We start from the raw sequence: 15862 nt of genomic DNA, 5'->3' as shown, positions 1-15862 counted from the left end.
AATTGTTATTGCCCTTCTCCAGTCCAAATGCTGAGCGCCAAGCAAGAAGGCAGAAAGTCTCATTTTTATAAGTCTTTGGTATGACTCGGCCGGGGATCGAACCCACGACCTTCCTTCATGAGGCGGACGCCCTACCACTGAGCCAACATGCCCGGTTACAGGAACGAAGGAAAGGGAGAAGGAAAGAAAGGAAAAGAGGAAAGGGAATTAAAGGGAAAAGTGAAAAGAAAGGATCAGACAGAACATAAATAGAGAAAATGGGAGGAAAGCGGGAAAAGGAACGAAAGAACATTTGAGAAAGTACAAAATATCCTGAAATTCTAATACATTAGCATGGTTAGCAAGAGAGGGACATAAAATCAAAATATATGATTCAATGGCACAGGCAAGAATGGCGGGAAAATGGGAGAAAGAGGCAAGAGGAAATGAAAAATGGAGGTAGAACCAAAAGCTAAATTGGAAAAATCAGAATATAAAGAAAGGGACAAGAAAAAAAAACTTACTAACAAGACCGGGCTGCCGAGGATTAAAAAATATAAAGAACGGGGGAGAATGGTGGATGGCGTATATAAGCTCGCTATATTATCATGATTATGGTCGCAATCAGGACAAAAAAAATCCTTACCCAAGGGCTAGTTATATACCCCTTATGTCGATCACCTATAAGTAAAGCTTTACGCCTAGTAGAGTAAAAAGCCTCTTAATGTTTACTTTGGCGAAATTTCCAAAGCTATTATAACATAATTAGAATTCAATTTCAAAATCTTTTTATATAAAAGGCCAAATTTTTTTGGCTCGCTTCGCTCGCTGGCGACTTTTTACAAATTTTACCACATTTGCTATGTCGTGCTGCCTCAAAGTATTTCGTTTATTATCCGCAACTGCAATGATTTTAAGTTATGACTGTGTTGTGTATGTACCCGCGGTTTGATGATAAAGTGGCCATCTGCAATGTTTAAAAATATCACGAGGTTCCGGGGGCTCCGCCCCGGACCAGTGACAGCACCAAGAGGGGGGCACGGGGGCATTTGCCCCCAGTGAGTTGCCCCCCGAAATTTTGAGGGGAAATGTATGTATAGTGTTGTCATAAGCATCCTACTAAATTTGCAAAGTACTCCAAAACAGCTTTTTGTTCTTTAAATTTTGAAAATTTTCTCATCCATTCACTGTTAGCTTGTATGTCAACATAAATTTTTTAGGTCATTATATAAAATTCAAAATTTTTGCTCGCGCTACGCGCTCGCCGTAACTGTTGACTGAGATAAGTAAATGTTCTCATGGGGCATATAGATCCAGTGTTCAAGTCAATATGCTTCTCGTGATTAGAGTTTTCATTATTCGTTTTAAGTGAGATACACATACTGCGTATTCATAATTTTCATAAATAAAAAATGTTCAGCTCGCGCTACGCGCTCCCATCAATCGTTTAGTTAGATAGCCATCCAGTTCATGATAACAAAAAGTGCTTAGAACGTCCAGTTATCATCTCAGGATATCAAAAATGTTCAGCTCGCGCCTCGCGCTCGCATTATTTATTTGGTGAGATATAATCTTCATGATCCAATGCAAACAGCTAGTCCTTAACAGGTCCCTTTTCAAGTCAGTAGTGCCTACATTGAAAAAATTAGCTCACGCTTCTCGCTCGATTTTGTGAAATAGGCCCAAAAAAATGTGTTGCCCCCCAAAATGTTCCTTTGCCTCCCCTAGGTTACAAGTCATGGTGCCGCCACTGCTCCGGACCCAATCCGCATAGCATTGACCCCCAAAAGTTCTACAACCAAGAACAAAAAAGAAAAGAGGAAAGGAAACTAGAGGAAGATAAAATTATGGATATGATGTTATTTTCTGAGTACCTTGTCAAAATCAATCTCAAAATGAAAAGGTGATTTTTTTTCTCGCTCGCTTCGCTCCTCGGGACTTATTATTAAGCAACTGCCCCCGCTGCGTACGGCAATGATCTTAAAAGTCTAATCTAGCCCACTCACACGACTCATGAACGTATAAGGCACGTATGATTATTTTCACAAGTTTTTTCATTCATTATGCACTTGCAGAAGAAAGCAGAACGGCGCTAAATAAAGGACAACTTATCTGATATGAAAAAAAGGCATCTGTATGAGAAGGCAAAGGGACACTCGTTAACACATAAAACAGGTCCTTCTCATGTAGGTGAAAGGGGCACAGAACACCCGTGGGGGAACTTTTCGGGTTACTGATAGGAGAAAGGGCACTAATATATAAGAAGGCAAGGGAGTACTTGCTCATAAAGCTGGTCCTTCTCAGGTGAAAGGGGCACAGAACACTGATTCGTGAGGGCAAAAGGGGCACTGATACGAGAAACGGCACTGGCAAAAGGGCACTTGCTAACGGCATAAAACGGATCCATAGGGCACAGGACATTCGTGTGGAAACTTTTCTAAGGTAAAAGGGTTACTGATATATTTGAGAAAGGGTACTTACAACAAGGCAAGGGAGCACTTGCTCAGGCACAAATGGGTCCTTCTCAGAGCACAGAACACGTTCGTGAGGGAATTTTTTGTGTTGAAATTAGCACTGATAGGAGATATGACACGTTGCTAACACATTAAACGGGTCATTCTGATGTGAAAAGGGCACAGAACACGTCCTTGAGGGACATTTAAAAAAGGGCACTTAGGCCTATTAGTATATACGAGAAAGGGGCACTTAATTGGTAACACCTAAAACGGATCCTCTACCGATGAAAGGGGCACATGTACACGTTCGTGAGGGGGCATTTTCTTGCGTAAAAAAGGACACTTTTTCAGAGCTTCAAAAAGTGGGAAGCACTGTGCCCTCCACCCCCCCCCCCGGATCGCCGCCCCTGGAATGACGCCCATATTGAATTTCCTCCCTTCGCCTCCCTTATACGTTCTCTCTCAACAACAACGAACAAAATATGTGGAAATTAAATTTCAAGATACCGTAGAATAATATGCAACTATGGTATTACATTAGGTCGGAAATTTTAGGTGTCCATCACATTGTACTGCTAGCTAGTGTAGCGGACGGGCGCCGGGGGGTAGCGGTATATAGCTTATAGCCTATATAGGTCTGCGGTACCGCGCAATCGTACGTTGAGCTAGCTAGCTAGATCGATCTAGAGCGAAGTTCCCTCGCGCTCGCCTCGACTCGAATCTCAATTCTCAACAGTATTGTATCTTTCGTTTTTATTTATATCTATGAATCTATCGCAACTGCAATGAAGCCCTCATGTGTGTTATTTGTGATGTATTTGACCCTCATGGTTATCAAGAACAGTGCAGAAAATGGAGATATTATTAATCAAAGTCTGCCTCCGACAGAGTCGCAGTCACCCGAAATCAAGTCCAAGACCAAGTCCAAGGAGGAATTGGCCGAAGCCAGGGTTGAAGAGCCAGACGATAATCTGGCGTTAGGCGAAGGAGGAGGCTGCGGTTGTGGGTCATCTGCCCTGAATAGGAACCACGGACACGATGATGAGGACAATTCACATGATCATGTAAAGGAAGAAGCTGCCTTGAAATATTCTTTGGAGGCAAATGACCCTATTCATCACTCTGTAGCAAATATGGCTGCCTTTCCAAGAACACATCAAATGAATTACATTGAAGGAGGGACATTTCAAATGGGGACAGATTCAGCAAAAATTTATCTGGATGGTGAAAGTCCATCGCGATTGGTCACTCTTGATCCCTACTATATTGATGTGTATGAAGTTAGTAATTATGAGTTTGAATGGTTCGTCAACACAACTGGTTATTCAACAGAGGTACAGTAAATGAGTAGGGTTATGGTGAAAAATCGCCCGCCCCCCCAAAAAAAAATTCCCTGGACTGGATCTAGAGCACTCGGCCTTATCCTGAAATAAGTCACCTCTCTTCTCGTGTACGTGTGTCAGTGTGTGTGCGCTCATTGTGTACAAAGTCAATGGGAGATGAAAGAAGTCACTGCCGCTGATGAAATGAACGGCAGTGAATGGAGTGGTGACTTGTCTTAAACCAGGATAATGCCAAGCACTCACACTAGTTTGAGATTAGTGTACTAATAATATACTGGAGCTGGATCTGCTGTACTCTGTAGTGTACTGTAGCCTGTAGCCCCTGCACTGTGTACATGTAATTTAGCAGATCCAGCTCCAGGGATTTTTTTCTTTTTTTGGGGGGAGGACACTTTCACCAAAAACAAATCGACTCTATCATGGCAAGTTCCCCCAAGTCTGCACAGTCCCCCTTGTCTGTGCACATGTGTATCTGCACAATTCTAGTAGTAGTAAAAGAAGATGAGCGATGACCACAGACTTTACACATGGACATGCAATAGTGCTTCCCCAAAAAAACTATATACACCTTTGAAATGGCTGCCAAATAAAAAAATATATCACTTTGGGGGGAAAGACATATATATATATATATATATATATATATATATATATATATATATATATATATATATATATATATATATAGAAAGTCAACTTTCAATTGACACCAACAAGTTGGAAAACTATTCATGCTTGAGCGAGCACTGCCCACTAAAACAAAGCCTAAAGGTATGAAATTTAGGCTGGGCCGGAACTAGCCTTCCAATTTCTTTCAGTTTTTTTTTGTTAGGAACTTGCAAAGATGAGGGTTTTGTGAGGAATTAATGATCAGTTGTGATGAGTTTGCTGTTTGAGAAAATTTCATGCATTATTAAATTGAAATATGTATGAATGATCATGAACTGCAATTTTTAGTGCAGCATTTTGACTTTATCATGTGGATCTCAGCATTGTGTTAAAGAGAATCAGAATAGGGGGTAAGATAGGACTTAAGTGGGAGAAGTAGGATGATGGAATAAGGGTCAACAGAACATTTAGACCCCCCCCCCCCGAACTTTAGCCATGTTGGGGGTATTTGAGGAATTGTCATAACTTTGAAATTTTATGGATTTTGTTCATTGTCTATGGAGCTAGTTCATGAAACTTGGACATAAGAGCAGCAATGTATCCCTTAAAGGGATGGTCCGGGCTGAAAGTATTTATAGTTTAATAAATAGAGTAGAATTCACTGAGCAAAATGCCAAAAATTTCATCAAAATCGGATAATAAATAACAAAGTTATTGAATGTTAAAGTTTAGCAATATTTTGTGAAAACAGTCGTCATGAATATTCATTAGGTGGGCTGATGATGTCACATCTCCACTTGTTCTTATGTATTTTATTATATGAAATTAGGTTTATTCAAATTTCCAAGAACTAGAAAAATTGGATTAACAACCGATTTAGTGCATTAGATATTTATTGCTGCAACTTATTTCATTATAAGGGAGACATATTATTCACTCAAGTATGAAATAATGAAAAAAATATGATTTTATGTAATAACATAAGAAAACGGAAAGTGGAGATGTGACATCATCAGCCCATCTAATGAATATTCATGACGACTGTTTTAAAAAAATATTGCTAAACTTTAAACTTCAATATCTTTATTATTTGTTATCCGAATTTGATGAAATTTTCGGCATTTTGCTCAGTGAATTCTACTCTATGAAGATATAAATATTTTCAGCCCGGACCATCCCTTTAATACCCTGTGTGCATTTCAGGAACATGGCCAAGATCAAAGGTCAATGAACTCTGGCCGTGTTGGAAGTATGTGTTAAATTGGCATCGTAACTTATGAAGTTTATGGATCTAGCTCATGAAACATCGACATAAGGGTAATCAAGTATGAATGATTGTTTTGCACATGTCTTGGGTCACATGATCATTGTCAAAGGTCATTTTGGGTCAATGGACATAATATTTTATTATCATATTGGTGTTTTCTTCTGTGAATAATTATTCACTAGCTGTTTCAAAGGAAGCACTGCTGCTATATCGAATTCTGTAATGCAGGCGAGACTGCCAGAGGCGTTCCACTTGTTACATTTTGAGATTTTTTTTCTTCAAATTTGTTTTTCTGGAATTAGAGATGGATATATTTTAGAGGTTTCTGGGAAAGAAAATGGTGGAATTATATGTGTTGCCCTTGTGCCCTCTCCCAAATCCCCTCTTTCATTATCTCCATATGTTTTATACAGAGCAGCGTGCCGATGTGGGAAGGTTTACTTACTCACTCAACGCTGTTGGGCACCCTTCCCCATGAGCATTAATAAAGCATTTCAAAAAATCGCCAAAATGTCCAATCTTCCCCTTGAAGTATCTTTGCGCAAACAAACAAAATGACAGAACAAAATGGCTGTGCCTTTGTAATGGAATTATAGCAATATGGGCCGAGATATTCAAGCAAGAAAAATAATAAGAAAGTAATCCTGCTTGGTACTATTATTTTCACCGCTCTACTTGGTTGATTAAAGGTTTGGAAATATAGTATCATGTGAAAATTTTGATTTACAGATCTGGATGAGAAAATAAAGGTCTTTTCATAGTGACAATGAATTTCTTATGTATTTATTTATGTTGACACTCCAGCGGTCTTTGCCAAAAATCAAAGGTGGTCATCGGTTAAAAAAACAAGATGACTCTGGCCTAGTTGTAATGTATTGTTTAGAATATAGCCATGTGTAATAACACTATCATCATTACATATTTCACTGCTGACTAATTAAGGCAATAAAAAGATACTAGATAACAAAATAATTCATACCAATAAATGAGAATGCTTGAACATCTGTAAACCACAAATAAGCATTTTTAGAGTTTTATGGTTAAAAAAATGTTTTTTATTTTTATGCATTGATTTAAAGTTGAATTGATTTTAAAAATTAGATACAATTATCTTAAAAGAAATTAAAAGTTTTTAGAATCCCTTTTAAGGCAGTTTACAAGCTAAAATCTCACGATTTCAAAGAATTTATATTTGTATGTCTGTCTATGAGACCCAAATGGCCGTCCATATTAACAAAATGTTTTCAACATAGTAGTACTCACCTGAAATGTAAATTACATCTAACCAAGTTTTTCACCCTTTAATACAATTTAATCAATCCAATGATTGTCTTTTCAGAATATTTCCCGAATTGCAAATTTCAGTGAACTCATATAATGCCTTTCATGTTATTTAAATACCCTGTTATGAATTATGATTTATTATGTAAGATATATTATGTTTATTGTCATGTTCCAAATGTAGATTCCATTGTTCATGTTAAATTTATACAATTTGTTGTATATCATTTTGCACGGCATGTAAACAAGAAGAATTTTCGATTATGGACAATAAATAAATACTTATACTTATTAATCTGTGTAGCATGGAAGCAGTGAGCACACTTTTTTAAAGATTGTTCATAAGTGTTTTCAGGTAGAAATATTAAATGACTACTTGGTCCGAGTCAAGAAACTCTTTCCCATCTTATCCTTCCATGACATTGACTGTAACACTGCCAAGCCATCAATACATTCAATGTTATCTATTCTGTTCTGTTGCAGGCTGAAAATTTTGGAGATTCCTTTGTTCTCGAAGCTAGGATAAGCGAAGAAGTAAAGAAGGATATTTCTCAAGTAGTAAGTACATCTAATCTCCTCAAAAAAAGTTTGGAAATCTGACTTTGATCGATAATCCCTCCTCGGTTTTAGTAAATATAAATGTGTAATTAATATTAATGAATAGAGCATTTAATTCTCTTTAAAATGATACCCTACATGATATGATTATGGGTCACATAGAGGTGCAGTGCCTTGAAATGTGGGGCAAGGACAAATTTCAAAAGCTGCAAAATGACACAATATTGAAAGTCACTGTTCTTTTTTAAGTGGTGATGAATGAGTTTCTCAGCGGTTTCTTTTGATTTTTGATCGATGATTTCTCATCGGTTTTAGTACATATCAATGTGTAATTAAAGGAGAATGAAACTCTTGGAGCAAGTTAGCTTTTGTGAAAGCAGAAAAATCAAAAAATAAGATCAACAAAAGTTTGAGTAAAATAGGACTAGCAATAAAAGAGTTATGAGCATTTGAATGTCGAGATCACTAATGCTATGGAGATCTTCCCATTGGCAATGCGACCAAGATCTGTGATGTCACACACGTACAACTCTCCCATTTGGACACTGAAAATATACCCCAAAACATTTCTTTTTGCTCATTCTAATCATATGACAAACGATTCATCAATGATATAATGTTGTGAAACCTCTGTACTTGTCATCTCATAAAGAGAACACCTCACCTTGTGATAGACTCTATAAAAGTGAGAATATAAGTGAAATAAGTACTAAAGTAATGAGGGAGTTGTACGTGTGTGATATCACAGATCTTGGTCGCATTGCCGATAGGAGGATCTACATGGCACTAGTGATCTCAATATTCAAATGCTCATAACTTTCTTATTATTCATTCAATCTTCCTCAAACTTTCAACAATGTGTTCCTTTGATTTTTCTCTTTGATATGGATTCAGCTGGTTTCAAGGGTTTCATTCTCCTTTAATATTAATGAATAGATTATTTAATTTTCTTTAAAATGATACCCTACATGATGTGATTATCGTTCACATGGAGGTGCAGTGCCTTGAAATGTGGGGCAAGGTCAAAATTCAAAAGTTGCAAAATGACACAATATTGAAAGTCACTGTTCTTTTTTCAGTGGTGATGAGTGAGTTTCTCAGCGGTTTCTTTTAATTATTTTCATGCACCTTAACATGGAATCAAACACACCTCTGCACAAGCTAACACATAACAAACAAACAAACATGCATGGGTATTTCAAACCACGTCTCAAACCATGTTATCTCACAGAACCATCACTACAGAAGCAGGGGCTTGATTTGAATGGATTTTCATCTCTATTGACAGACAAAAGAATCATGTTCTGTATTGACCCTTCATGACTATTTCTGCTCGTTTTGCAGCTTTTCAATTCAGACCTCATCCAACACTTTTGAATCCTGCTCTTTTCGTGATGGCATGATCATGACAAGCATGGTATCCTTTTAAAGAGAATCAAATGATCTTTTGAATGATATCAAATATGTATTGTGTAAAATTGGAAATTAGGAGAAATTAATGGCCAAACTCAGATTTCCAAACTTTTTTTGAGGGGTTTACATTAATCTTGTGAAGTTATGTGTACAAATCTACAGGTGTAGGCTACTGTCTGTGGTGGAAAGTTTATTCTATACGACATGAAATCCCACATAAATATACAGTAAGACAGTTCCAATTTTAGAATCATCAATTTTGACAATGTACAGAGAGATATTCATCCATATTATTGAATGCAGGTTGACATATTGATTAGAAAAGTACGGCTATTATCATGCACACCCCAATCTGATATTGCTCTGTGATGGAAGTCCAACCTTGAACGAATGTTGAATGGGTACTCAAATAATGAGGAATAATCAGAATATTAGATATGAGAATTCATGTATTGCATCCTGCATATTTTAATTTCTGCAAAGCATAAAGTGAATCATTCTATGTTGATTGTTAGGTTGCTGCTGCACCTTGGTGGCTTCCAGTCAAAGGAGCTGATTGGAGGCACCCTGAAGGGCCAGACTCTGATATCTATGCAAGGTAAGAATATACCATGTAGTGCAAATCCTCCGTTGGGGGGGGGGGTTCTCAAATTGTAACATGATACCTATGTGCTGCGCCAAAGTCAGGGGTCGGGGGCTCTTGAATTAAATCTTGGTGTTAAAAATGTGGGTTTCCGGAATGGCTCTTGGATCAACGATTGCTAAAAATGCACTCTGGAACTGACCACATAAAAAAAGGGGGTCTCTGGAACTCTTTAGATCGTAGGTGTAGCATGGAAGTGGCTATGTAGCGGCTGTGTAAAATCGCGGGCACGTCCTGATTTTTTTTTTTTCGAACTAATGAAAAAAAAATTAATACCAGCAACAGAATTCTACTGGATACAATATTCTGTTCCTGCTGTTTCATTTGTGTCATTCGGATGTTTTACCAAAGACTATATTTTGTTAATTTGTTTGAAAGTTGTCACTTATAATTACATTTTTTTAGGGTAGAAAGCATAAGCCCTAGACTCAAACTAATAAATCTTTAGTAATTTATTTGTACTATACTTTAACTACTTGCTAATCTGTTTTGTAACAAGTTAATTTCTTTAAAAACTTAATTTTCACAATTTTCACATTCTTGTTTAAATACTTGTTAATATTGTAGGATGGATCACCCAGTAACACATGTATCTTGGAATGATGCTACAGCATACTGCAAATGGGCTAATAAGAGGTTACCCACAGAGGCTGAGTGGGAGAATGCTGCACGTGGAGGGCTCAAAGATAGGTGCATTGACAGTATTTTTACTTTGAAATATCTAATGTGTTTGCATTGAATTGTACCCTTCAGTCAGTCATCATTTTACATTCTGTTGCATGGATATTAGGGCTGTTATCTTTCAGAAAATGTCGATATCATGCTAAAAATATCTTAACAATATCTATAACTATCAACAAAAGAACATAATGAATACACCTTTTTATGCATTATAGCAATGTCACATACTCGCGCTGGTCAAAATTTGTATCTGCCACTACCAAGAACGCTTTAAAATCCGCGTTCATCGGATGTAAATGACTACATAGGACCTTTTAACTAACGTATTTAGCATAAATACATCCTCACCTTTCACATTATTAGCATTATTTTAGGATCGGATGAAGTTTTATAAATAATTTTGGGGCTTTTTGGACATCGTTCTGAGCAGTCAACGTCTTTCGCCTATATGCCATTTTGATATTGTTCCGTACGTCTTCGAACATAGAGGGCAGCAACACATGGCTAGGCTGTGTGATAGCTGCCTTCTACGTTAGCTGGTACTTTGCTAAGATTGAGCTTGCGCTTGTGATGTTTTCGATTCGATCGAATGGAGTCGAGTGCAGTCACGATGTTTGGATTGTCCTGCTCTCACCCCCACTTCGCTATAATAATAGTGAAGTGGGGGTGAGATCTTGTTTTTTGGCTAGCATTTTATAGAGATTTTGGAGTAATTTCTATTGCTGTTCTGTGCTGTTTGATGAAAAATACATTTTCCGTGATTTTCCGTTTGGAAAGCCACTTTCAAAGGGCCATTTCCGTAAATTCTGTGAAATCGCGATAACAGCCCTAATGGCTTTATTTAACATTTTGATGAAATTTTTTACTGTTATGCTCATTTGATTTTGCCATATTGATTCAAAATCAACATTTTTCTGGGGTGGACTTTACCTTTAATTTTCATCTGATAGAAAATATCTCACATACTTGTATAAATGAATTTTATATACAAAATAAAAATCATCAAACATCTATGAATTAATAACCCTAATATTTGGAAAAATCACATTTTCATACTCAGTTTTGTGACAATATTGCCTAATTTTAAAGAAATTAGCAACAGTTTGAAAACTTCAAATCTCAGTTTTATGCCAGATTTAGCATTTTCTGTTATTCTATCAACTTAACTCTTGTCCCTTGATATTGTGTAGTTGTATTAAAACACAAAAATTTCAATACAATATTTTGCCACTAAGAAGTTGTAGATGATTATTAAAGGACAAGTCCACCCCAACAAAAACTTGATTTGAATAAAAAGAGAAAAATTCAACAAGCATAACACTAAAAATTTCATCAAAATCGGATGTAAAATAAAAAAGTTATGGCATTTTAAAGTTTCGCTTATTTTCAACAAAATAGTTATATGAACGAGCCAGTTACATCCAAATGAGAGAGTTGATGACATCACTCACTCACTATTTCTTTTGTATTGTATTATATGAAATATGAAATATTTTTATTTTCTCGTCATTGTCATGTGAAATGAAGTTTCATTCCTCCCTGAACTCGTGGAATTCCATTATTTTAACATTTTGTGCTTCAGGCAAGGAGGTCCTAATCGTCAAATTCGTAAAAATTGAAATATTGTATAATTCAAACAATAAAAAACAAAAGAAATAGTGAGTGAGTGACATCATCGACTCTCTCATTTGGATGTAACTGGCTCGTTCATATAACTATTTTGTTGAAAATAAGCGAAACTTTGAAATGTCATAACTTTCTTATTTTACATTCGATTTTGATGAAATTTTCAGCATTGTGCTTGTCTGATTTTTCTCTATTAATTCAAATCAACATTGTTCTGAGGTGGACTTGACCTTTAATCTTATTTTATTTTAAAGATTATTCTGTAACCGCAGCAGATAAGAAGTAATAAATTCAATGCATTTTCTTTTAAATCTTGCAAATTTTTGGGTACCACTTCAAGAAAAATAGACAAGGGGTCTCAGGTTTACAACTTATTTTTTAATTGTATGTTAGCTTTAACCCCCCCCCCCCCCGAATTTTACAAGATATTGTGTACAAGTGAATTTGAATTAATTTCATAAATGAATTTTGCATCTTAAGTCATTTTTTAGTCTTTTTTTATGTAAAAGTGATAAAAATTGAATTCTGAAAAAAAGTTTGGTCATAAAAGCCATACACTACATTAGAGTAAAATAATAGAATACATAAGAAATTATCAAAATGGTAAATAAAAGAATTTATTTAAGTTTAATTTTTTTGTAAGCAATGATATTGCAAATAATTTCCACCAACTTTTTGCTAAAGATATAGTGTCAAAACACGTAATCTGAGGAAAATTATAATTAATTAGAAATACATGTAGCTCAATTGCATGATATAAAATACAAGAACAAACTCTCTATACACGTGTCTTTACCTGTGCAAATTTTTGCGGTGAGATGCAGGGGCCGCGGAACCGGGGGGGGGCTGGGGGGGCTTCAGCCCCCCACTTTTTTCCAAAACCGTGTACAAAAACGTTAAAATGACCATATGATTGTGATTTTTAGCATGGTCAGCCCCCCCCCCCACTTTTGGCTCAGCCCCCCCCCCCCCACTTTGAAAACCGTTCCGCGGCCCCTGAGATGTGATGGAGAGTTAAGGCAAAAGCCAGCTAGAATGTATGTATTAGGAGAGAGATCATTAACATTTGTCTGTGTAATTGTGAAGATCTCACAACTTCCTTAAATTTTCATTACCTGAAAAGTACATGTGTCTGAATGTTACATGGTAACTATCAGCCAAAACAGATTTTGATGGATAAAATATCTGACTTGTTTTACCTGACAATCCCTTTCATTAAACTCTCCTCAGTTTTCACTGTTCAGTCTGTAAATTTCATTTCTTCCTGACTGAATTATGACAGTATATGTACTGTAGATTGAAATATTCTCAAACAATCTATTTATTTGCAGGCTGTTTCCATGGGGGAACAAGTTGATGCCCAAAGGTCAGCATAGGGTCAATATTTGGCAAGGGGAATTCCCTACAACCAATACTGCAGAGGATGGTTATGCAGGAACTTGCCCTGTAAGTAATCCAAGAATTTTGTCAGCAGCATCAGCATTAGGGAAATTCCATAATATCCATTTTGTACCATATATCCATTTTCTCCATTTTTTAACACTTTATAAAGTGTCCAAGCCATGTAGCTTGTTATATGAAGAGAAATCATTTCAGGAAGATCCACACTACAGGGTTGGTTGGACATATTTTATGAAATTGCTCATATATGATGTTACTACTTGTAATAACAATAATAGACCATTATATGAATACAATAACAGGTAGATGCAGCATTAACTACTGATGATGAAGGAGGTGGAGCAATGACAAAGAATATAAAATGTATTGTGTTATTATTAAGTCTGAGTCAAACCTGGTGGTCCACAAGTGTCTGCCCGATGATGGCAGTCACCAGTGCATATTTTCTGGTGCACCAATGAAATATATAAGAAGAACTACAGAATACAAAAAATAAGAAGAAGAAATTTGGTGTCAAATTCAGAAGCCATATGTTTTTGTTTGTGACCAAAGAATGTAAAGGGCATCAACAATTTGCAGTGTAAATGTAACCAAACCAAATTAACTGAAGAAAATGGCTGCGCACATGCACCAGGATTATAACATTTCAGGCTCATAAAGTCAAGCAAGAAAATTGAGAATTCCTGCTTTGTACTATTATTTTCATAATAGTATGAATCAATTCTACTTGGTTGATTAAGATGTGGAAATAAAGTATCACAAATAAAAGTTTTAATATATAAATATACGACTCAAGTGACTGATAATTCATTGTCTTTGTTGACACTGAATTACTTATGTATTTATTTAAGCGGTATTATACCAGTCTTCACCAAAAACACCTGGGCAGTCACTGGTCAAAGAAAAAGACTAAAAAACTGCGATGACTAATGTCTGAGCTAGAAATTCTACAAAATTATAATCCTAATATGCAATTGGTGATAAGATCGTTAAATTTTGACACCCCAGCACAATAGCCTCGGACAGATTGTAACATTGGTAGTTGTATATTTCATGGTTTAGCACTAATATTTTTTCATTAAATATTATAAATCATACTGTTCATGCTGCAAGGTTACCCCAGAAAATTATAGCTTAGAGGTCCTGATATACTGAACTAGTCAGAGGAGACCACAAATTTTGAACAGTAAGTCTGTCTCTTTAAGGCTCATCAAAAGTAATGTAGGAATAATATTACTAACATTAAAGACATTAAGTAAAAATATTGGAAAAGTGATTTTTGTTTCTTGTTTTCATTTGCCATTTTTTCCTTCCTTTATATTCTTTTTGAAGAATGCATAGTTTGTGAAATCTATAACTACAGTAACTTCAAAAAATTAAATTTGCATCAGTTTTTTATTTCATTCTTTACACATCATTTATTATAGAATGGGTATTGCAATTCCTGCATTCTGATTGGTCAGTCATTGTGCATATAATTTCACTGAGCCGATGATCCATATCACATTTTTTTTAACGATAGCAGTTGTATGCATGCGCAAGTAGGTCATTGTGACGTCATCCTGCATGAAAACTGATGCGCAGTATGACGTACACATTTGTTGGAATTTATACTTTTTAGACTGTTTTCATAACATCTTTTTTGTGCTAATTTCCACTGTCCAATTTATAAGGCCTATCTAGAACTATTACAAGGCAACATATAGTACCAGTAACTATTAAAGGGCATACAAACAAGCAGCCTTTAAAGCCCCGAGTCCTCAACTACTCAAATCAAGCCAAGTTCTTACCCATAATGCAACATTCTGTGTAGTGTAGTCTTGAAATACACAAATTAACTGCTCAATTTATTCATATCACATTCACAATGAATGTTACCACATAGTAATACAAGTAATTTTCCTGTAAAAAAACATCCTAGTTCCTTTAAACAAATAGTACTAATCGACTAAATTATTCTTTGTTTTACTACATTGTGAGATAATGCTATATGAATTCTTCAAAAAGGCAATGTGAATGCAAAAATCACCATATAACGCAAAAGTAGGCAACCTCAAGACACATGACTGTATATAGCTAGCTAGTCAGCCTAAAACATTGCATAGGGGCATTTTCACGGTAACTGACGTTACACGGCACAATTTTACACACTTTTCATTGTGTGTCTCTAAAACAACAAATGATGGGAGTTTGCTTTTGATAGAGTTAATAAAGTGAACCTTACTGTATACACTGATACTAGGTTTTTCAATGTAACCACATTTGTTACGCATCAGCAAGCAAAAATTAATTGGTAACTGACGTTACGCAAAAAGGACATGCAATTTCAGGGTGTTCAGTAAAATTGAAATATCTCATGTCCCTGAGTAGATAGAGTAATAATTTCAATATGTAAATATACCTTCGTTACTAATTTAAGATGTGTCAAAATATTAAATAATTAGTTTTTGTCTTTTGGGGGCTATGATAATTTTTCCACGATCATGCTGGTAACTGACGTTACACTTAATTTGCCATAGAGATAACACATGGAAGTCAAATGTGTGGAAACATTGCATTGTATCTTCTGTGCAGGGCTTCGCATGAAAGTGAGCTTGACGTTGAA

General features: G+C 36.0%; 1 protein-coding gene across 1 annotated transcript in view; it reads left to right on the top strand.

Moving 5' to 3' along the window:
• The first annotated feature begins 2966 nt into the window (after positions 1–2966).
• The window catches only part of LOC129256914 (formylglycine-generating enzyme-like), a 28827-nt gene continuing 15931 nt past the window's right edge, over positions 2967–15862 (top strand). The window contains exons 1-5 of the mRNA XM_054895133.2: positions 2967–3769; positions 7419–7493; positions 9422–9504; positions 10117–10239; positions 13188–13302. Coding sequence (XP_054751108.2) covers positions 3221–3769; positions 7419–7493; positions 9422–9504; positions 10117–10239; positions 13188–13302 — 945 coding nt within the window. The 5' untranslated portion in view covers positions 2967–3220. The remainder of the gene's footprint in view (positions 3770–7418; positions 7494–9421; positions 9505–10116; positions 10240–13187; positions 13303–15862) is intronic.

The sequence above is a fragment of the Lytechinus pictus genome, chromosome 3 (genome assembly GCF_037042905.1).
Source record: "Lytechinus pictus isolate F3 Inbred chromosome 3, Lp3.0, whole genome shotgun sequence".
Taxonomy (NCBI): domain Eukaryota; kingdom Metazoa; phylum Echinodermata; class Echinoidea; order Temnopleuroida; family Toxopneustidae; genus Lytechinus; species Lytechinus pictus.
This window is presented reverse-complemented; position numbering and strand designations above follow the sequence as displayed.